At 44.2% G+C, this 22,721-nt stretch overlaps 2 protein-coding genes across 2 annotated transcripts; both read left to right on the forward strand.

Annotated features, from left to right (window-relative positions):
* The first annotated feature begins 4,201 nt into the window (after positions 1 to 4,201).
* LOC311023297 (transcriptional repressor scratch 2-like) lies at positions 4,202 to 7,646 on the forward strand. Its single transcript, XM_084025041.1, has 2 exons — positions 4,202 to 4,626; positions 6,276 to 7,646. Exons 1-2 carry the CDS (start codon positions 4,479 to 4,481, stop codon positions 7,082 to 7,084), a joined length of 957 nt encoding a protein of 318 aa, XP_083881167.1. The 5' UTR covers positions 4,202 to 4,478; the 3' UTR covers positions 7,085 to 7,646.
* Positions 7,647 to 19,789: 12,143 nt separating this feature from the next.
* On the forward strand, positions 19,790 to 21,803 carry LOC311032389 (transcription factor 15-like). The gene is made up of 2 exons (XM_084039141.1): positions 19,790 to 20,396; positions 21,083 to 21,803. Exons 1-2 carry the CDS (start codon positions 19,914 to 19,916, stop codon positions 21,146 to 21,148), a joined length of 549 nt encoding a protein of 182 aa, XP_083895267.1. The 5' UTR covers positions 19,790 to 19,913; the 3' UTR covers positions 21,149 to 21,803.
* Positions 21,804 to 22,721: the final 918 nt, after the last annotated feature.

Genomic DNA, 22,721 nt, shown 5'->3' on the forward strand with positions numbered 1-22,721 from the left:
ACTCCATCGCCGTCAGTCAGTTCACCTGACGGCTGGCACTCTTTTCCTCATCTCCTTCCACTGACCTCTCCTCCCCCCCTCCACTCGAGGTGACATGGTGCGGACGTGGCCGATGGTGCGAGACTTTAACCAGTCACTTCCAAATTGACTGGAGGTGTTTTGTGATTTGCTTCTGCGGAGATGTGTGCGGGACAAATCTCAGTGGAGCGTTCTGCACAAAGCTGGTCGGTTTCAAAGGAGGAAAAAAAAGTATGAAATGTGTTGAAACATAAATCACAAATCACTCTCAGCAGCGAACCACAATCAACCCTTGGAAAAACATGCAGAGTGAAGAGGGGAAATTCTCCTTTTTCTCACTCGCTGGGTGAAGATTAAAAGAAAAGAGACAATCACTCTCATTCAGTGGCGCGCAGCTGCCTCATTGTTAGACGGCGGAGTGGGAGATTTTTGTGGAGGTGGTGAAAAGATGCCTCACTGAAAAGGACCTGCGTTTGTTTTTCAGATGGCTCTCTAATGACTGGATGTGATTAACACAAATTATCTCACTTATCGCAGCTCAACAGGCGCAGACAGACAGTCTCTGGGTGCAACGCTACTTAACATGCATTTAATCAGACTCAGCAGTCAGTATCACGTTCACAAGGACAGCATTGGCCAGAAATACTCCATTTCTGGATGTGTGATTCCTCTTTGTGACTTTGAGCCAAACATTATTACAAAAATCAGTCAGTTTTGTGTCAAAATATGCCTTAATGATTTTTCCCTGTTAGCCCGTGCTTTGTTTGATGATATCATACTGCTCCTCTGGGAAATCTCCCTGCGCTGCTAAATTTGCTCATCGATGACATCACTGCACAAATCACAAATTCACCTTTGAATGTAAGAGTGAAGCACACATGGAAAGAGCATCAAATGTCTTTACTCCACTGACTTTTTTTTTTTTAAATGTACAAAAAAAAAATACAATTTTGTAAGTCTTAAAACATCTCCAGAAAAGACCAAAACCAAGCATGTTATTGTTTCTGCAAACCAGAGGATATGTTGAATGTTGACATTCTAGAACAAATTATACATAATTTCATATCAACCTTGCGTCTCACTAGGAGAAAGGCACAACGTACACCACATGGTCAGCGTAGTGAAACAGTCGGTTAGGTCTCGACAGCAAAATGATTTGTTTAGAAAATGATCGTGGCATGGGTTAAAACAATAATGCATCAAGGTAATGTAGCAACGTAGCTTAACAACACAGTGTAAATGCTTAGCATACAACGTAGCATACAAAGTGGCATAAGAACGTAGCGTAACAACGTAGCGTAACAACGTAGCGTAACATTGTAGCGTAACATTGTATCGTAACATCTTAGCGTAACATCTTAGCGTAACATCGTAGCGTAACATCGTAGCGTAACATCGTAGCGTAACATCGTAGCGTAACATCGTAGCGTAACAACGTAGCGTAACAACGTAGTGTAACAACGTAGCATAACAACGTAGCATAACAACGTAGTTCAACCAACAACGTAGCACAACAAAAACATAACAATGTAACATAATAATGTAATGTCACAACATAATGTAACAACATAATGCAAAACAACGCAATGCAACAACTCAGAACACCGTATCGGATACGTAACGGAAACACTTAACGGAACAACGGAACGTCCGCCAATAAACAACGGCCCTTAGCGGACTAACTTACAGTATGTGTTGTTATCTACCAAGTGTAAAGTCAACGTTTGTCGTTGTTATTACACCTTAGGTATTCGTGGAGTTTTTATACTTGTATTATGTCTCTTGCTCTGACAGAATGCAAAAACGACCACATTCAACATATCTGTGATTTGCAAAAATGTTTTTTTCCTGGAGACTGGGATTGTTTTGTAATAAACAACTTAATTTGGATGAATTTTTTTTTTTATTATTTCACCCCCCCCCCCCCCCAGGGATTAAAATATCAATCAGTAATTGAGTGAAAATAAACTACAGTGTGTGTGTTCATGGCTCATTGATGGAAGGTGTTTCAGGCTTTGGATGCACACACAAGCCTTGTTATAGGACACATCTATTGACAGGAAGGCAAATAAATAATATTGCATGTTCCATACTTTTAGATTGTTGAACATTTTTGGGCAGCAACTCTGATCATCATTCACAGTAGACCAGGCCAGAGATGAATTCTCTTCAGTCGACATGTACGAAATGAAAACCTCGACATCTGTCTGTGAGATTATATTACATTTTTTATGATCCAGTCATTCTGAACTGGACCTTGCAGAGCCATCTGTGGGCGAGCTGTCCAGGCTGCGGATAAACTGCTGTCGTCCCTCTGGCCAACCAGAATTTGACCCGGTGACCCTGCAGGCACCCGGAGGTCAGTGTGTCAGAGCTGACGGACCGGAAGTCACTGTGGGGGCCTTTTTTACCCACATGAGGGCTATATGGCTATATGGAGGACTGAGGGGTCTTCAGAGAAACATAAACCTGCCAGGGACACGGAGACGAAGTGGATGGAAGTGAAAAATAGAAATGTTAAACCTGCTGGCTGAAAAAGTCATGTTAACAATGTTTTATTAGAATTACACATCCGTTCTTCTGTGGCATATCTGTAACACTGCCATCTGTCATGCACTATCAATCTATAAACAATATCAATTCACAAAGCCATGAGAATAAGTGTTGACTCTAAACAAACAATGTGATACGTTTAACTGTTAGAAAGAAAAATGAAATGGAGAATATTTTCCATGTAATTGTGAAGATTCTTGAATTCATGAGACGAGGTTCTCTGATTTGCACAAACAAATGACATGAAAAATAAAAATGTAAAGTAATTTGGATATTCTGGTATTTATGATGAACTGTGATATTTAAACATGAAATATTGATATCATATTAATGATACACATATAATAATGTGCTATGGTTACAGACTCTCTCTCCACCTCCCGACACTCATATTTGGAGTAAAATTTATTTTGAAAAAAAAGACAAAATACGCACAATAAGCAAATTTAGCCGATAGCATTAAGACGATAATGTGATATTAGGCGCGATGATCTGATAAAAATCTGATATTGTTACACTTCTGCAAAAAAAGCCTCTCAAATGTTATCACATTTTAAAAATAAATCACATTATTATCAAACATTCTCAGTCGGTATGAAAGATTATTTAAGTTGTGTCTTATGTATAACATGTACTATTATTATTATTATTGATACATACCTGGAGCTGGTTTTAAACAAATAATAATAATAATAATAATAATAATAATAATAATAATAATAATAATAATAATAATAATAATAATAATAATAATAATAACAAAACTAAGATATTTATTTTTGACACGTTGATACCATTAAAGTTCTGAGAGACACATGACGAGATCTGAATGTATGTGCATGTATAAGTAAATAGTGACTCTGACCTAAATTCAAACCCAGTCCGTAACGTGAACGACATACCAACACGATGGTTTCCTGCAGGTTAACGTCTCTATAACGAGCTGGATGATGATGAAAAATCCGAGGTGGTGGTGTGTGTGTGTGTGTGTGTGTGTGTGTGTGTATTTGGGGCAGCGTAAATTGTGTTAGCTACTTCATTGAAAGACAATGGAGGACAAGATGTTGTGTGTAGTGTCACCCACGTGCTTCTGCACCACTATTGTCTGCTCTCCTTCCCTGGGAGAGGGGAGACGGAGGGGTGAAAGGAGGAGGATGTGGAAGCAGGAGGAGGACGAGGAGGAGGAGGAGGGTTAGTTGACTGCTGTGTGTGTGTGTGTGTGTGTGTGTGTGTGTGTGTGTGTGTGTGTGTGTGTGTGTGTGTGTGAGGAGAAGCACAGACGGCTCGTGGTAATTTGATGTGTGTCCCCGGGGATGTTTGATGGATTAATGCTAAGCAGCTCCCTCTTCCAAAGCACCACCTGATCTTTGGGGCTTGTGCCCCACATATAAAAGGCTGCAGTAGTGCTGAGCTCAGCTAGTCCAGCCATCTCTCTCTCTCTCTCTCTCTCTCTCTTTCTCTCTCTCTCTCTCTGTCTCTCTGTTTCTCCTTCGCCACTTTCTGTCTGCCTCTCCTCCATCCATCCTCCTCGTCCTCTGCTTCCTCTCTCTCTCTCTCTCTTTCTCTCTCTCTCTCTCTGTCTCTCTGTTTCTCCTTCGCCACTTTCTGTCTGCCTCTCCTCCATCCATCCTCCTCGTCCTCTGCTTCCTCTCTCTCTCTCTCTCTCTCTGTCTCTCTCTCTTTCTCTCTCTCTCTTCTGCCTGCTGCTTTGACTATTTTCTCTTTCCCTCTGGCTTTTAACCTTTTTGTCCAGGACAGATAGATTTTTTCCCAATCCTCTATTGTTTGGCCTGTTCAAGAAGGCCGCCTGGAAGCTCAGCACTTTTTTTTTTTTTTTAAATCACCAGCCTGTTTTTCTATGAGGCTCTAGCATCAGTTCATTTTTTTCTTTAAATCAGGGAAAGAAAATGCCACGTTCCTTTTTGGTGAAGCAGCCGAAGGTCCACGATTTCTCCTCCTCCAGCTACTACCAGCAGCACTGGGACGACTCCTACACTGTGACACATGCCATCACAGAGTCAGCCACCAACTTGGCGGTGCATTTGAGTGAAAACGGTGAGTTGTGTTTTCAACTTGTTGTGTCTCCTGCAGTAGCAGGAGATAGATTAGCTATCTAAAAACAGAGAAACAAGCAGCGCTGTTTATGTTGTTGTCTCTGCTACTTAATCACTGTTGGAAATCCCCCCACCCCCCTAAAAAAAACCCCCACATGCATCGCTCGCCCCCTTCCGTATGCCTCAGGACTTTTGTTTTCTAACTCGGTGGAGGCTAAATAGTATTCAGGTCACGCCGGCTCAATCTGCTTAATACTCAAACCAGATCACACAGCAGCCTTCAGCTTTAATACTATTGTGTACATGAATGATGAGATATACGTGCACACGCACATTAGGCACAAAATCTAATGCAAGATCCAACTAGAAAGAAAGGGGGAAAATGCTCAGGAGAAAGCAGATAGCCACATGGGACTGTGTTGTCCTTAGATGGTGCAGTTGCCCTTGAGTCTCTCCTCTCATCATCCCCCCCCCCCCCCCCCCCCCCGTCTTCCTCGTTCATCTCTCCATCTGATCCTGCAGGATGTTAGATAGCCACAGGGAGTAGGATTGCAGCAACACAATCCATATGTGGAGCGGCGAGAGGTGATGGAACAGGGTTTTTAGAAGATGGGTATTGACTGGAAAATAGAGAGTGCTGCAGGTAATTCAATAAAGTGCAACATGAGCAGTGCAGTGGATTTTCATCCGAGGAATTTCTACAGAACAACAACTGCAATGCAAACAATCTTGCGTGTGTGTGTGTGTGTGTGTGTGTGTGTGTGTATGTGTGTGTGTGTTTGGCTTTGAGAAACATCCAAAGAAATGTGTGCTTTGAGGGTGCACGCATGCACACACACACACACACACACACACACACACACACACACACCAGCAGCATCACAGATCTTGTGTTCGAGTTGAATCATTTGTCCCCCAGATTTAGGATGCCAGCTGTCTGCTTCCCTTTGTGTTCCAGTGTGTGTGTGTGTGTGTGTGTGTGTGTGTGGGGGGTGGGTTTGGGGGGGGGTGGTCAATATACCATTGACTGCTGTCAAGATCAGCCCCCCCAAACACACACCCTACCCAGCAGCCCTCCCTTCCCTCTTTGCCAAATCACAGTCCCCCACCTGTCACTCAATCTCTCCCTCGCCATTCTCATGAACACTCTCAAAAACGCCACAGATGGGGAATGATCTGATTAAAATGATTTAGTGATTGAGGGGATTTCACTGCTGAGACGCTCTGTTTTGCTCCCCCCCCCCCCCCTCAAAGATTTAGACGTGCTGCTGCCACTGCTGCTGCCTGCTAGGCGGTGGCGGCGACAGGTGGATCGATCAGCAGCCAAACTATTGCTCTCCTGACTGTTTTGTCAGTGTCAGCACATAATGTTTGACTCATATTCAGCCACAATGCACCTTTTCCCCCTATGATAGCACTTGTTGGAGCCAGTGGCTGTATTGATTGGGGGCAGAACTGTGCACCCAAAGACTCATTAATATTTCATTCCCACAGCTTGCTGAACCTGGCACTTACAAATAGCTTCCTGTATAGGATTCGTATTGATTAGAGGTTTGGGTGAGAGGGCACTTTTCATCAGAGGTTATGAAGATGTTCCAACAAACAAACATATTTTCCATCTCTTTATTTATTGTGTTCTTCCTTTCCCAGGCTACATCCATGATTACATCATCCCCTCAGTGTTGCAGAGCACAAAGGAGCCGGGTCATGAGCAGGCCGGGCTCTCCTCGGTGCCCCTGTACTCCCCAGGTGGCAGCGGCGGGGAAGAGTTCTCCGACCACGACATGGAGCATCCCGACAGCCCCGTCTCCAGCGGCACGGTCGATTCAGATAGCGGTCCCGAGTTGGAGGCGTGCGGCATCAACGCCTTCCTCATCTCAGATGGTCGCTCCTGCCGGAGGCCCAGCCAGAGGCGTCCCCGCAAGGCAGGGAGCCAATCGGACAGCAGCGAGGGCGTCGGCTCGGCAGACCGCAGCCCCACCAAGGGGAAATCCCAAGGGCGCCACGTGTGCGGCGAGTGTGGCAAGTCTTATGCCACATCTTCTAATCTGAGCAGACACAAGCAGACTCACCGCAGCTTGGACAGCCAGCAGGCCAGGAAGTGTTCCACCTGCCACAAGGTGTACGTGTCCATGCCGGCGCTGGCCATGCACATGCTGACCCACGACCTAAAGCACGAGTGCACAGTGTGCGGCAAAGCCTTTAGTCGACCCTGGCTCCTGCAGGGCCACATGAGGTCCCACACTGGGGAGAAACCATTTGCATGCGCCCACTGTGGCAAAGCCTTCGCCGACCGCTCCAACCTGCGAGCCCACATGCAGACGCATTCGGCCTTCAAGCACTACTCCTGCAAACGCTGCCACAAAAGCTTCGCACTCAAGTCCTACCTGAACAAGCACTACGAGTCGGCCTGCTTCAAAGATCACCAACCAGAGGACGACTCCAGCTCGGAGGACTGAATGGGAGATATTCCTCTCATTTCTATTTATACAATTTTTAATAATTCATACCACAAGTCAGAGAAAAGCTTCTCAGACTTACTCACATGCATGCATCATAATCCTGCCTTTTGATATAAGCAATAACCTCACTTGAAATAATTCAGGAATTATGTATAAAATTCATACAAATCTCAGTGTTGTTCACAAACATACAATATTTTATATTGTTTTTTTATAAATTGAATTGCAATAATTTACATGCCAGTATTATTTTATATTCGAAAACTAGCTCTTAATTTACCTCAAATTTATCTTATTTGTTAAGAAATGTATTTGTGTATTTATTAATTTATTTAACTATTTATTTGCCAATTCTGAAGATTATTTATTTATTATTAGTTGACGTATTTGTGAATTTAACATGGATTGATGAGAAGCCATGTATTGGATTTGTTAAAAACAAAAGCCAAAATATATTCTGACACTCTATAGTTCTCTGTCTGATCAATTTGGTGATGACAATAAAAGTGATAATAAATTATTAGTAAAACTTCATCCCTCATGTCTGAATATAACATTTAAGCAGCCATTCATGTTGAAACGGTGTGTAAATAAAACACATTGATATCAAATCACGTCTGCGTCCGAAGCTAGAAGCAGGTTCTGGGTTCACTTGTCTAATGGCTGGCTGTCCAGTGTACGTAGACTGGAGCTAGCCGCTAATATCATTTCAGCGTAAGTCAACCTCAATAACAAGGACACTCTCGGCACAATGAACCGAAAGTTCTCTGGCTGGATCTAATTGGACTTCGTAACCAGGAAGCAGTGAAAAAACAAGTTAGTATGAGAAACACTCAACGTTGGTTTACGATCCACAGTTCAATGTAGAGAAGAAGATACTGGTCAGAGAACAACTTACCAACAAGTCCCAGTATGAATAAGCTATAAGGTCTAACTTTCAGCCAATCGTTGGCCTTCTTTATACTTTGGTTCCTCCCTCTGAGCCGTCAATCACAACAGCGCCAAGACAGCCATTGGGCTGAATGTCATTACGCCTGGAGAAATATTTCCTTACAAGAACTGAATTTCTAACTGGAATTTGAGCTAGAAGGAGGATATAAATGACGGGGTGAGTTTTAACTAACTCTGAAAAACATTTTTAGATACATACATATAACGTTTATCCAATATGGACAAAACGTAAACCAACAAACTATCTAAAGAAAAAAGCATTGTGGTAAAGATGGTAGAGGTTTATGTAAGCTAGCCAACCGATGTTGTCGATGGACAATGACACTGTTATGGTCCTTTTTTTATATCATATTGGATAAAGCACTTTACAATATGCCTCTCATTCACACACACTGATGGCCACCATGCAGGGTGGGATACGTCAGGACTTGCCCAAGGGCACTTCAACATGCGTACAGGAGGAGCTGTTTGATTGGTTAATCATGAAAAGGAAGCATCTGAGAAACAGTGTGAAAGTAATTGATGCTCTACAGTTTAGATGGGAAATTACCAATAAAGGCTCTTGCCTGATATTGCGGCAACAATTATGAGGAATCACCAGCTAGCTGCACCCCAAGAGATGCAGCAGAAAAATCAGAAAGTGGTAGACTTTGGAATTGTGGCTGTCGCCATCTTGTTCTGTTGTAGTCAGAAGTCACAATACTTGGTCGAAAGGGTGAAGCTGGGGAAGAGCTCGGCCCAGCAGGACCAGGCACCATCAGCAGCTAACAACTGTGATATTAAGAGGGACGCTAATTTTAGCTAGCAAAAGAGACTTGTTCATTATGTGTAACTCACTGAATAAAATGAAAAGTCGAAGAGGCTGTGATGACGACCTGTCAATCATAAGGTAGCCCCGCCCTAAAGCATACACTGCTTTATGGTCTATTTGACTCTTAATGCACCATAATTTACTAAATGAACATCATGCTGGATTGAAGACTTGAAAGATTGAGACCATAAACTCATGGTTACAATGTTTACTTAGATAACAAATGATCAATCAGACTTCTTTTTGAAGGAGTTGCCCCCTGATGGCCAGTAGAGAGAATGCAACTTTAAGGCACTTTGGCTTTGGCTTCACTTACTGTATCAGAATTTTGAGGTTGCCTCCAGGGCCTGTCATAGTTCAAAGAGCCAATTAATGGTTCTCATCAACTAGTTACACACATTGTGGTTGCATATGGGTGACCATCATTCACTAACAAAGAAACCACATGAAGTAGATCAATAATAAATGCTGTTTGTTATGCTGGCTGGCTATGGTAGGGATTTATGATTATCCACTTGTTGCAGAATTTAGATCCATTTTCAAAATGTTTTCTTTTGTGAAAAAATTACGCGCACGCACCATTTCAATGCTTGTTCTTTTGTCATTGCATGTATTTACAATGACACACAAATGTAGATTATCATTAAAGCAATCAGTACACTGTCACTGTAAACTAAATAAATCAATAATAATTACAATTAAATTACAGTGCAATGATGAATAACATCGTAAGGAACGGTGGATTTTTAAACCCTGACCTTCCCCAATGATTGCAAGAGATACCAATCATGGACGTGTGTCTGAAACAATGCGTAGTTGTTTTGTAAGAAGGTGTAGAATTCCAAACAAAGTGGATAACTGAAAATGTGTTTGTGCTTTTGGTAGCTTAGTCAAAGGCACGGTTTGACTTTGATGCTTAAATCGAACTGTTTGTGTTAGCAATCACAGAAACTTGTAAACTCAGCATTACTGTATGTGGTACTGTGCTGACTGTATTGAGGTCAATGTCTGCAGCGCTTCTCCTAACCAGCAGAGGGGGCCACTGTACAAACACTACATGGCCAAATCTGACCTCCCCAGTGCTTGTACAGTCAGGGCTACACATCAAAACAGCCACATTAAGCCGCTCCACAGCAGGGTCTAAAGCCTGTACTCCTCCAGCCCTGCCAGGCCAGCAGGTCCCGGTCCATCACAGCGCAGCGGCCTGACCACAGGAAGTGCTCTCGGGTCAGGTGTCATGAGAACTGGGCCGCTAGTCCAGACCAGACGGGGCTGAGCCCTTGGTGGCTAACGGCCACCAACTCCTCGTGGGAAATGCAAGTATGTGTCTCAATAGACCGCAGAATGGAGATGGCTATTTACAGAAACAATGGCAACCATTCAACACACATATTCATACTCTGTACATACGCATGCATGTGCACACACACACACACACACACACACACACACACACACACACACACACACACACACACACACACTCAGAGAGAGCTGTATGGGAACGTAATTTTGTAGGAAACAGCGTTGGAATGAGACACGGACCACCGGCGTTACTTAGATGACTAACTGTATGTAATCACCAGATTTCAAGTTAGAATCCCATATGCAACTGTTTACTGAAAAGTGTAATCACATCACTGTAACATGTCACTTCAGTGCCCAACGCTGCTGGTTTCTAGTTGCAGCAGCAGCTATCTTCAGTGAAGCAGCTCCACTGTACACAGCTGATGTAGTTGGAGATGAGCTGGTGAACACGGTGGAAAACGCTGACCAATCAGAACAGGAGGGCACCTTAAAGAGACAGGCGCTAAAATGAAGCATTTGAAACGGAGGATGAATACAGGTATATTCAGATAGACAGAATGAGAAACACAAAGAGTTTTTTTTAAGATTAAAGCATGTAAACATGTTAGTGGAAACCCAAAATACCAGTATGAATCTGAAAATGAGCACGATCAATCCCCTTTAAGTCATTTGTCAAACAGATGCTCCTTCACTATTCAGCTTCTCAAATGTAAAGATTCACTGCTTTTCTCCATTTACTTTTTACTTGCTGTAAAACTTTGGCAAAAAAGAGCAATATGAAGATTTCAGCGCGGGTGGAGAAGTAGGGTTTTTTCCTCTGTATGTAAAGACTTAAAAATATAAAAAACAAATGTAGAGATTAACAATGAAGATACTTTGCAGCCCTTAGATAAACACAGACCAGTCTTTCCTTAGTAGGACAAAATGACAAAATGAAAAATGTGGCTCCCTTGACCCCTTTATCCCCTATGGCCAGACTGAAAAGGATACAGCCATAAAAACAAGCAATCATCCTCTACCGTACATGTAGGCGAACATACAACTTCCACTGCAGACAAAAGGAGCAGAGCACCGCTGCAGGTCAACACTGGTTGCCAATCAACACGGAGGATATGACCGCCGCGTCCAGAGCAGGGAGAATGACCTCAAGGCCAGAACGGATGAGTCTTTTTATAGCCTCCTTTATCAGACCTCCAGCCTTGTCTGTTACATCAGGTCAGACAAGCTTTTACAGCCAACTTGTAGATTTCTCTGGCGCGATAAACTCTGTTGACCCGTAGAGGCCTCGGCCCAGAGGTCCCAGGTGGCTGTGGAGGAAGGCCGCCGACGTGGGCTGGAGGAACTTCAAGCCCAGCCTGGTGGACATTAAAGGCAGCGGTGGGAAGAATCGTTGCGTGTGAGACGCCGTCCTGTATCGCAGGCTGACTTGATGTCCTGCCTGGTTGGGGATCCCAGGGGAGATGATGACAGACTGGTTCATCAGCCCCGGGATCAAGAAACACCTGCTTCTTTTAGATATCCGTCCCATAAAGTAGTCTCGGGGTGTTTATTTTAGCTCAGAGTGTAATACAAGAAACATTCGCCCATAAAAGTTTTCATATTTGTAACAGGGGACCAATGTCTACCAGTGATGTCATCTCATATGAGAAGGCAGCTTCAAATGAAGGATTTGTCAAGTTGAGAGGTGAGACAAGAGGCAAACGTGGCCGAGGTCATTTGTTGAATATCTAATTAAACAAGGCCACACCTGTCCTGGTTGTTCAGACTGTCGGGGGCTGTGAAAGACGATCAGCGTTCAGGAGGAGGTGAAGGAGGAGGATGGGCAGATGAGGGCTGAGTCTTATCTTGGGGTCACATTGAGGGTCAAACGAAAGATAATACTGTTGCTACTGAACTGGGGGTTACAGTAGCTTGAGAAGCACCAACTCATTTATCACAGAAGACGTCCGGACTGATGGAAAGACAGTTTGTAAACAATGATGACGTACGTTAGTGTGTGTACACGGTTTGGCAGCAGAAGAAAGATGGAGTGCAAGAAGTGTAAGAATATTAAAGAGGACCTATTATGCTTTTATGCTTTCCCCTTTTTTATGTTTAGAGTTTGTTTGCATGTAAAATGTCTCCAGAGTATAGAAACTTAAAGCCCAAATAGAGTCGATTGAAATCTTGCCTTTTCTTTCGTAAAGTGATGATGTCATCAAGTGACACATTTTAATAATATCTGCCCCGCCGCTAATTTGGCACGCCCTCTAACAAAGGTACTTCGAGCATGGTGGGGAGTAATCTGAAGAGTTTGGTTAGTGGTCTCCATGTTGAGAAGTTTGTTTGTACTTTACAAATATTCTTTATATATGCATCGTATTCCTCTCTTGCTGTTGGCTAACGTATATATATTTCTTTCCCAAATAAGGTTCCATAGTGGTCCACTGGAAGGGTGCTTTACCCTGCGTTATCGTTTATTTGTCTCCCAATGGGACCGTCATTTACAAAACAGAAGGGTGTCCTTTTTTATTTAGAAAGTGCTTTTAATCAAACTCCAACAGCCTATAATATAACAAACTGCATATTTTCCACCTCAGCCTCAGTACATAAACATTACTAAAACAAAACATGTGATGACAAGTGTAACGTCATCTACAAAACTAAGGTTTTCACACAACGGCTAAGATAGACACTGTATGAATTAACAAAGTGGCTAGCAGACTTTTTCTTTCTCACAGATCTCCTACTCTTACTTAACAATCATAGACTGTAATAAGAAGTGGATGTAGTCATCATGACCATCATGGGTTTGAAGCCTCAACTTTGACATTTTGGCCATCAGCAGCTTGGAATTTTGCAACCAGTGAAGGAAGTGACCATATTTGGACTATGGAGGATCGACAGGTGGATCTGGTGGATCTCGACAAGTGGATCTGATGAACACATGCAGCAGAGCAGCAACTTACTGGATCTGGATCCATCTGGATTCTGGTCTGAAGCCGTTCACAAAGTTAGCTTCATAATTTAAGGTCAACTTTACAGCTAAGTGTTAAAGTTGTCTTAGTAGCTACCTGCTTTGGTAGCGCGTTAGCAGCGGTTGAAAGGTCACGGTAGTGATGCCATGGAAGCGACCTGTCAATCGTAAGGTAGCCCCGCCCTAAATCATACCCCGCTTTCTGGTCTGTTGGACTCTAAATGCACCATACTTTACTAAATGAACATCATGCTGGATTGAAGAAGACTTGAAACTAGAGACTGAGACCATAAACTCATGTTTACAATGTTTACTGAGGTAATACATCAAGAGAGAAGTAGGACCATTTTCTCATAGACTTCTATAAAATCAGACATCTTTTTGCAACTTCTGATGGCCAGCAGATAAAAAAAAATACAAAGTAGTTCTTAATAAAGATACTGTAGATGCCATTTTCATGTTAATTCAAATCTAGTCCAAACCATTCAACGTCATGCCACTAAGATTATATGTTTCCCCACCCATGCTGTCTCCTGTCAGGCTCTGCTATGCTTCATCTACTAAAGCACCAACACACACACACACACACACACACACACACACACACACACACACACACACACACACACACACATATAAATCATAAAAGGCCTTTTGCAGCTGGCTGTTAGGAGGAGACCCTTTTCTCTTCAGTGCAGCTGTTTCCGATGAGTCAAGTTATCTCAGCGTCTTTCCCAGCAGACCGTTAATACTGACGGGACATACGCTCCCCGTCTCCTCACTCCATACTGAGTAGGGGGGATATGGCAGGGGGAGCGTACTGTCTGGCGTTAGCATCCTTTTAGAGACTTGGCTACTTGTATCAGACTTTTATTAAAAATCAGGTATCAATCACTCAAATAAATTCATCCAACGATGCCAAAAAATGTTTTTTTGCTTTGTTTAAAGGAGCAGTGTGCAGGATTTGGTGGCCTCTAGCTGTGAGGTTAGAGTTACACCCCTCCGCTCACTCCTCCCTTTCCGGTAATGTGAGTCGCTGAGGGCAAAACCGTGGTAGTGCTGTTCGCCTCGCTCAGACGCTATCCTTACCATAAAAACACGACTTTTAGAGAAATGGAAGTCAGAAGGCGATTGGCGGTAGCACGGTGGCCTTCAGGTATCAGTTTTCTACTGATTATCACACACAATGATAGATCAATGATGTCATTAATAATGATAAATTAGTAACAGTAGTAGAGCATCATAACACAGATGGTCACCAAGTACTTTTAATTTATTTATTAATTTGGGAAAATACGCTTTTGGCCTCCATGTTGACAACGGCAGCGTTTACCGCTCCTTTTATTCTTGCCTTTCACAGTAAAAGCAGACACTTCCACGGCATCACTGCCTACCAGGGGACTTAAATACACTCACAGCATTTAGACAACAGGCAACTTAACAGCATAGCTTACAACATATCTTTATTACATTAAACAAAGTCGGTATTTATCACGGATGATCCAGCAGCTGCCATTGATCTGACGCATTTTAATTATGTGACAGCAGTGACGTAACTAACGGCACAGAGAAAACGACCCGAGAAGTGTCCAAAAGTGTTTTCCATTTTGCCGATGAGCTCACTATAGAGTCGTGTATAGAAGTCTCTGGGCAGCAAGTAGGGAGGAGAGAACGAGTGAGTGTGTGATCTGGACACAACCTTGGTTTCTCCTACTGCACTTCTGGAGACCATTTTAATCATGATAGTAGTTTAATGTTCTGAATACTCATCCATCCTTTACACAGGTGGATACCAGTGTGTATGTGTGTTTACTACATGTATGACCAACCTCTCTGTCCTGCACACAGAAGAATGAAAATCCACGAGTGTTTTTCATTTCTATGATGTGTGTTACTGTATTAATGCAAAAAATAAAACATTTTGAAGATAGTTTGGAGAATTTCACAATAATTGCTTGCTTACGCAAGACATGTTGGTTAAAGTGTAACCAACTACGTTGTTGGTGTTGGTTTTATGTGTAAGGACCCTTATCATGCTACTGAAGAGGTTTGGTGCTATTTTGAGCAATATTAATGGTTAGAATATGCCGTTGTGCGTTAGGCTCATCGCTCCAATCTAATCAGTGTTAGCGCTATGGGGCTGTTAGCGTCTTTCAAGGCTTTCTCGATACATGGGTGACCACTGAAAAGAAAATGTCTGGATGGCTTATTTGATGTTTTTTCATTGCAAAAGGACTATGGGGTCCATTTTCGCCGGTCTTACACTTTAAGTGGTAAGTGTGTAGTTTTCCAAAAGTAATCGATAGTTTCAGAGATAGTGCCTAAGGAATAAGAAAACTGAGCACTAGACGTGTTTTCAACCTCTCTTCTGTGCTTTAACTCTCACATGGACCAAGATTCATTTGAAGGAGTAAACTTTCATTTTTCAACCCAGAATAAACTAGACCGACAAATAGACATCTAATATACATCTATTAAAATTATTTTAGATGTCAAATTGCTCAGAGTGTATTCTCCTAAGGTACATTAACACCAAACGTAAAACACAATTTCGCCTAACGTTCCGAGTTTGACCGCTGGATCCTTTGTTTATCCGTGTCACCTGGTTAGAGGTGGTGGAGACGAGGAGGGCTTACCTCCACGTAGAGACAAGGTTTCATCTGTCATGGCTGAAATCACTACTATTGCAGCTTTGTACATGTTGTCAAGTCCCAGATAGACCAGGAAACCAAACTAATAAGACTAATATATTGTGAGTTTCTATCATAGAGCCCTGGGGGACCACAGACCGCCTCGATATGTTTGGTCTCCATGCCTGATTGGGTGACGACAGGAGGAGCATCTAAAGATTACAACTAACATAGCAATATTTTATTTGTTGGCAACTTCCTCCCGTGATGTTGTTATCAGCTTGAACAAAGCATCGCGTGAAGGCAGTGGGAACTTCTCATTCTAACAACATCTTCTCTGACACACACTTCATTAGTACTTTAATCACCTCAACAGGCATTTAATGGCATTCCTTCCAGCTGATGGGGGGGGCTGGGGGGTTCAAGTATTTACGGTTCCAAACTGTGAAGTGTGGTGGTGTTGGGGGGACAAAGTGCAGCGGGGTCGTGTTGCTGGCTGGCGGCGCGTGGTAAAACACCATGGTGTCCTGCTTTATGAGTAGAACCAGGTTCCACACAGGTCGGCGTTGTTGGTGCAGCTGAGCTGGGGGCCGGGGGCCGGGTTTGATGTGTCGAGGGGTTGTGTTTGTGAAAACAGACCCGCCGATGACACTCTCTCCCTTTTCCAGCAGTCAGCCCTCTCAGCCCTCCGACAGCACCGCTCAATCTGGAAGCCATTTGCTGGCTTTCTGCAGAGAAAGTTCAGGCTTGATCACCTCCAGCATCTGCTGAGTGTTTATTTACACACAGCAATTAACCCATTAGGCAAACTGGAACGGGGCAACTGTAGAGCCCTGGGTCGGCCCTCTGAGGATGGGAGCCAGCACCGGGGCCCACTGTGTTTTCAGAAATAATCTAGAATACACATATACTGCTTAGGGAAAGATGATTTTAACGTGTGCTTTTCAAGACGATGCTGTGTTTGCAGTCTAGAAGAACTTTTCTTTCTCAACCTGATCATTTGATGAATTACTTTTGAAATGTTGTCATTTGAATGTCCTTCCACGCAGAGACAGCAAAAGCATGAGACATTCACAACCACAACTTGACAATTGTTGCCTGAAAATGGTGCAGAAAAGGTGATTTCAGATCAGAGTAAACTGACCAGCATGAAATGTCTGCAAGGCCACAAGTCACAAAAGCCTGATGTCGTCTCGCGTCATGTGGCAGCGCACACTTCCACGTCTGGCACACAGCGGAGGGAAGAAAAGCATTCTTCTGAACCAAATGATGGTGATGAAGAGAGAACTACCACATCACACCGAAATCCTTCATAGGAGAGAGAGTGGCTGGTGGTTCACAGCTAATGGTGGGAGACGTATTGAGTTCCTTTACATAGGCTGAATAAACACAGAAACAGACCTGCAGACCACTCACTATTAACGACTGAAATATTTGATCTGTTGTCTGTCAGTTTAATCTTGGAAACTGCTTTTAAAAAAATCATCTCTTATTGTCTCTTATAAAAGAGACATAATACCACCGAATACTGTGCAGCACATTGCAAATAAGATAAAAATGTAACAGGAAATTCATAAATAAGATAATTAAGGAAATAATTAAATAAATTAATAGAAATAAAGAAAAAAGTTTGTAAAAAGTTCAAGGTTCACGTTATATTTATTATCCCAGAGGGACAATTTATAGTGCAGCCAGCAGAACCAATACAATAATAAATATAATATGAACAACATAAATAATAGTTCATACTGTCATGTTTAGTTATTTAAAAGGCCAATGACAGCAGGGACACATGTGATTTTAAGTCTGTTTGTCCTGCATCTTAGATACTCTCAGCTCTCTCAGATCTTGATGAGCCGTACTGATGGACATTGTTCAATTCATTGAGAACAAAATAACATAACAACGGTGAAGAGAAACCAAAATCTTTCATTGAAATCCCAGTCTGATCCAAGTTAACTGTATTTCATCAGGGCAACTCATAATGTGACTCAGTAGTCTGTTTGGCTCCCGCTTCCCGTATGAACTCCAGACAACGTCTGGGCTCCTGATGAGTCGGTGGATGGGGTCCTGGGGGATCTCCTCCTCCCAGACCTGGATCAGGGCATTAGTGAGCTCCTGGACAGCCTGTGGTGGCGTCCCAGGTGCTCAATTGGATTTAGGTCAGAGACCCACTGCACCAGGAGGAACCAGGGCCCACTGCACCAGGAGGAACCAGGACCCACTGCACCAGGAGGAACCAGGGCCCACTACACCAGGAGGAACCAGGGCCCACTGCACCAGGAGGAACCAGGGCCCACTGCACCAGGAGGAACCAGGACCCACTACACCAGGAGGAACCCAGGACCCACTGCACCAGGAGGAACCAGGACCCACTGCACCAGGAGGAACCAGGACCCACTACACCAGGAGGAACCAGGGCCCACTACACCAGGAGGAACCAGGGCCCACTGCACCAGGAGGAACCCAGGACCCACTGCACCAGGAGGAACCCAGGACCCACTGCACCAGGAGGAACCAGGGCCCACTGCACCAGGAGGAACCCAGGACCCACTGTACCAGGAGGAACCAGGGCCCACTACACCAGGAGGAACCAGGGCCCACTACACCAGGAGGAACCAGGGCCCACTGCACCAGGAGGAACCCAGGACCCACTGTACCAGGAGGAACCCAGGACCCACTGCACCAGGAGGAACCAGGGCCCACTGCACCAGGAGGAACCAGGACCCACTACACCAGGAGGAACCCATGACCCACTGTACCAGGAGGAACCAGGACCCACTGCACCAGGAGGAACCCAGGACCCACTGTACCAGGAGGAACCCAGGACCCACTACACCAGGAGGAACCAGGACCCACTGCACCAGGAGGAACCCAGGACCCACTGCACCAGGAGGAACCAGGGCTCACTACACCAGGAGGAACCAGGGCCCACTGCACCAGGAGGAACCCAGGACCCACTGCACCAGGAGGAACCCAGGGCCCACTGCACCAGGAGGAACCCAGGGCCCACTGTACCAGGAGGAACCAGGACCCACTACACCAGGAGGAACCCAGGACCCACTGCACCAGGAGGAACCCAGGACCCACTGTACCAGGAGGAACCAGGACCCACTACACCAGGAGGAACCCAGGACCCACTGCACCAGGAGGAACCCAGGACCCACTGCACCAGGAGGAACCCAGGACCCACTGCACCAGAGGTCTGACAATCGCTTTGAGGATTTTATCCCGGTACCTAACTACCTCAGGGTACTGTTGGCTATGACCTGGAGGACTTGCCATCACTGACCCACCATCACACCGGTCCTCCTGGGTGATGTTACAGGCAGCATAACGTTCACCGTGGTTTCTCCAGACTCTTTCACGCCTGTCACATAATAATAATAATAATAATAATAATAATAATAATAATAATAATAATAATACATTTTATTTGTTGACACCTTTCAAGACACCCAAGGACAACTTACAAAACATTATTACAAACATAAATAAACACAAACACAACAAATGCATCAATAGTAAAATGCTCAGTGTGAACCTGCTCTCATCTGTGAAGAGAATGGGGCGCCAATGGCAACGATGTTCTTTAAATGTGTTTCCCCATTATTACCCTTTGATTTCTGCCCTTTATTACCTTCTTAGATGAATGTCAGTCTATATTAGGGTCTGGTCACACAAATGAATTACATGAATGAAAGACTTTCTTTCCTTTCTGATAACAGTTGGCTCCACCCACAAAATCTGTCATTATTGTTTACTAACACAAACAGGTCACTATTAATGTCCATATAAGAAAAGAGTCAGAATGGGCTCTGACCCTGAGGTGCTCGTTTTTAGATGCATCGTGTTTTTGCTCTCCCTCGCATGAAGCCATGTTGGTGGAGGTGTCCTCCTCTGTCACTGCTGTCACTTTTAGGAGCACAACATTTGGGAGGATGGGAGCCGGAGCCAGCACATGTGCCCCACCCACCCACCGTCCCCTTCAGCTGCTATAAGAGCCCTCCCTGCTCCACCACCACCACCACACTGTCCGTCCTATGGGGAAGTGTCGAACCCAGCTGCCGCTGCCTGAACCCGGACTTACACACACTTGTGCGCGCGGCGCGGTGTTCTGCTCGGGCGCGAGGGACCGGCTCTCCCCCGGGACACACTAAGACACACAGTATGATGGCGTTCACCATGCTGAGGCCGGTGGCGACGCATCCCTTCTCCTACCCCGCTGACCTGACCTTGATGTCGGACGACGAGGAGGGGAACCGCAGCGAGAGCGACGGCAGCACCGACCAGGGCTACGGCTGCTGCGGGATTCCGGGGGAGAGCTGCATGGGGGACTCCCACGGCGTGGTGCCGCACCGGAACGCCGCTAACGCCCGGGAGAGACACCGGACCCAGAACGTCAACACGGCCTTCACGGCGCTGCGGACGCTCATCCCCACGGAGCCGGTGGACAGGAAACTGTCCAAAATCGAGACGCTGCGTCTGGCGTCCAGCTACATCTCCCACCTGGCCAACGTGCTGGTGGTCGGGGACGGGAGGGAGGACGGACAGCCGTGCCTGAGCGCCGTCTACAAGGAGGTGAAGGCAGGCGGACGAGGCAAAAAGCCCCGGAATATCTGCACTTTCTGCCTCAGCAACCAACGGAAAGGGGTACATATTACTACGTTTTATTTCGTATTTCCCCCAAAGTATAGCTGTTGTTTAATTCGGCTTATAATAAGAATATCATGCAGAGCTTTTTACTCTGCGGTTCCAAACTTGTATAATACGTCCGCCTGTTATTTCTGCACCGTCCAAGTGTGCGTTACCTATAGCAACACTTAGGCTGGGATTATTAAAACAAAACACACACGATGGATCATGTGTGTGCCGAATATGCAGTAAAATCATCATATTTCTGAAAATATAATTTAATTAGTGAGTTCAGCTTTGTGGATAGACGAGATAGAAAAGTTTCACATATGGATGGGGTCAGATGGAAGGAAGAAGGGCAGCTCAAAACTGGACTGGATGTGAACAATTTCAATATGAATGTATTCCATTGATTCTGCTGTGACATCTTGTGTTGTCACTCAGAATGAATGTGTATATTATATTACAGAATTAAAGGATGACAGCTATGAGCTATATTATTGAGTTTACTTCACCTACTGTTTGACTGAGGGAGGTAATATGACACAGTGTGGGTAGAAAGAGCTGCATGTTGGCATTTAGTTTATCTATCTGTGCCGAACTGTGTTTGTATATGCATCAAGAGATCTGGACTTCCCAACAGTGTTTAGGTTAAACATATGTTTCTTATACACAGTGACAGTAATTTCCCTCTTCGTTTGCAGGTGAAAGACAGACGTGACTGTGTGAAAACACACGGAAGCAGTGGGAGACAAATCAGCCGGCGATGAAACCGTCTGATTGGATCGGCTCCTCGGAGCAGACTTCGGGGAAACCTCCACCTCCTATTCCAAGAGACTGGAAGCATCTCAGTCTTTGAGGACGACTCTGACTTTGTGGTTTGGCTCACTGGTCACTTTTACCCTGTATGAGCTCAGAGGATTGGCACCAGAACCATCTGTTACCAGCAGACTCACACTTTCCAGCACACCAACTTGTGTCATAGGGCAATATTGTCAAAGTGAGAGAATTAGAGCTGCTATATGGTCGCGGAGGATCTTTTGATTTGAATGACAAACATGATCAGGGGATTAGTGAAATAGACACCAATCCCCTGAACTGTTGAGTCCCATGTGAAATGACCAAAGCATGAGCATGAGTGTTGGAAACAAGGATCAATGAGACACAGAGATGATCTTGGTGCCCTTTCTTTTACCGTATTGGGTGAGATACTCCCATCAAAGTTTGCATGGCCTTTAAGATGAAACCAAGAGGATTCTGGGAAGCTGGGCTCACAAACAGACTTGTGGAGGACAGGCCAGTCCGTCCACCTAACCTGGTGTTGTGAAGTTGCGTGCAACAGGACATATATTTGTGGGAGACTACTTTGTTTGCTTTTTCATTACATGTTGTAATCTACTATGAAATTAAATTTATTTTTACATAGACGTGGCTCTCTTGTTTGCCTTTGCAGCCTTAACAGTGGTTTTAATTATCCATCATTAACAATACTGCACACAGTCAAGTGAGGAGTTGGTTTAGTCTTTGTAAATATTTGTGAATTACGTTTTCTCCACAAATTAATTTCAAACTGGAAGTCAATGTGGGGCAACATATATACATACATAATGCAGCTTGGTCAGTGCTCCAAAGCTTCATACTAGTGTCACCGTCGCTCTCGTCAGTGACGCTCCCTCATACATAATGTCTTTTCAAAATAAACTTCCTTCTTCATAGGAAGTAAAGTTTAGGCAACAAAACCACTTCATTAGGTTTATGAAAAAAGATTGGTTGATTGACAAACGAGTCACGCGTCATAATGATTCATGTTACTAATGATTACATGAATCATGAATGTGAAATTCTACAGGGCTTTATCCCAGGAGACTGCTGCTCTTCAAACCAAGAAGTTTGTTGCCTAAACATAACATGAGTAATTCTGATGTTTTTTACTAAACCTAACCAAGTAGTTATGTTTCCTAAACCACAATGTAGTTTTGCTTGTTGCACATGTTTCAAACCGATTCAATCTGCAACCGTTTGGTCCCTGGAAACTTCCTTGAGAGTGCACTTATTGTATGGGAACGTAATTTTGGAGGACACAGGGTTAAAACATAATTAGATAAATGCTATAGTCATGGCGATAGTTTCACATTTCTTCATGCAGGTTTTGAGATATGTGTCTCAACATCTCTCTCAGAGCTGGGTCCACAGTACTCTGTACACTGGATGAGCATTTTCCAGTGGGAATGAATTTCTCATGAAGAAATAGTCCGTATGAAAGTGTTGACAGCGTGTTCTGTGGACTATCCACAGTTACTGTATTCAGATGGAAGCAGAGCCAGAAAAACCTGGACAAATGAA

This window comes from Eutrigla gurnardus (genome assembly GCF_963514095.1).
Source record: "Eutrigla gurnardus genome assembly, chromosome: 2".
Lineage (NCBI taxonomy): Eukaryota > Metazoa > Chordata > Actinopteri > Perciformes > Triglidae > Eutrigla > Eutrigla gurnardus.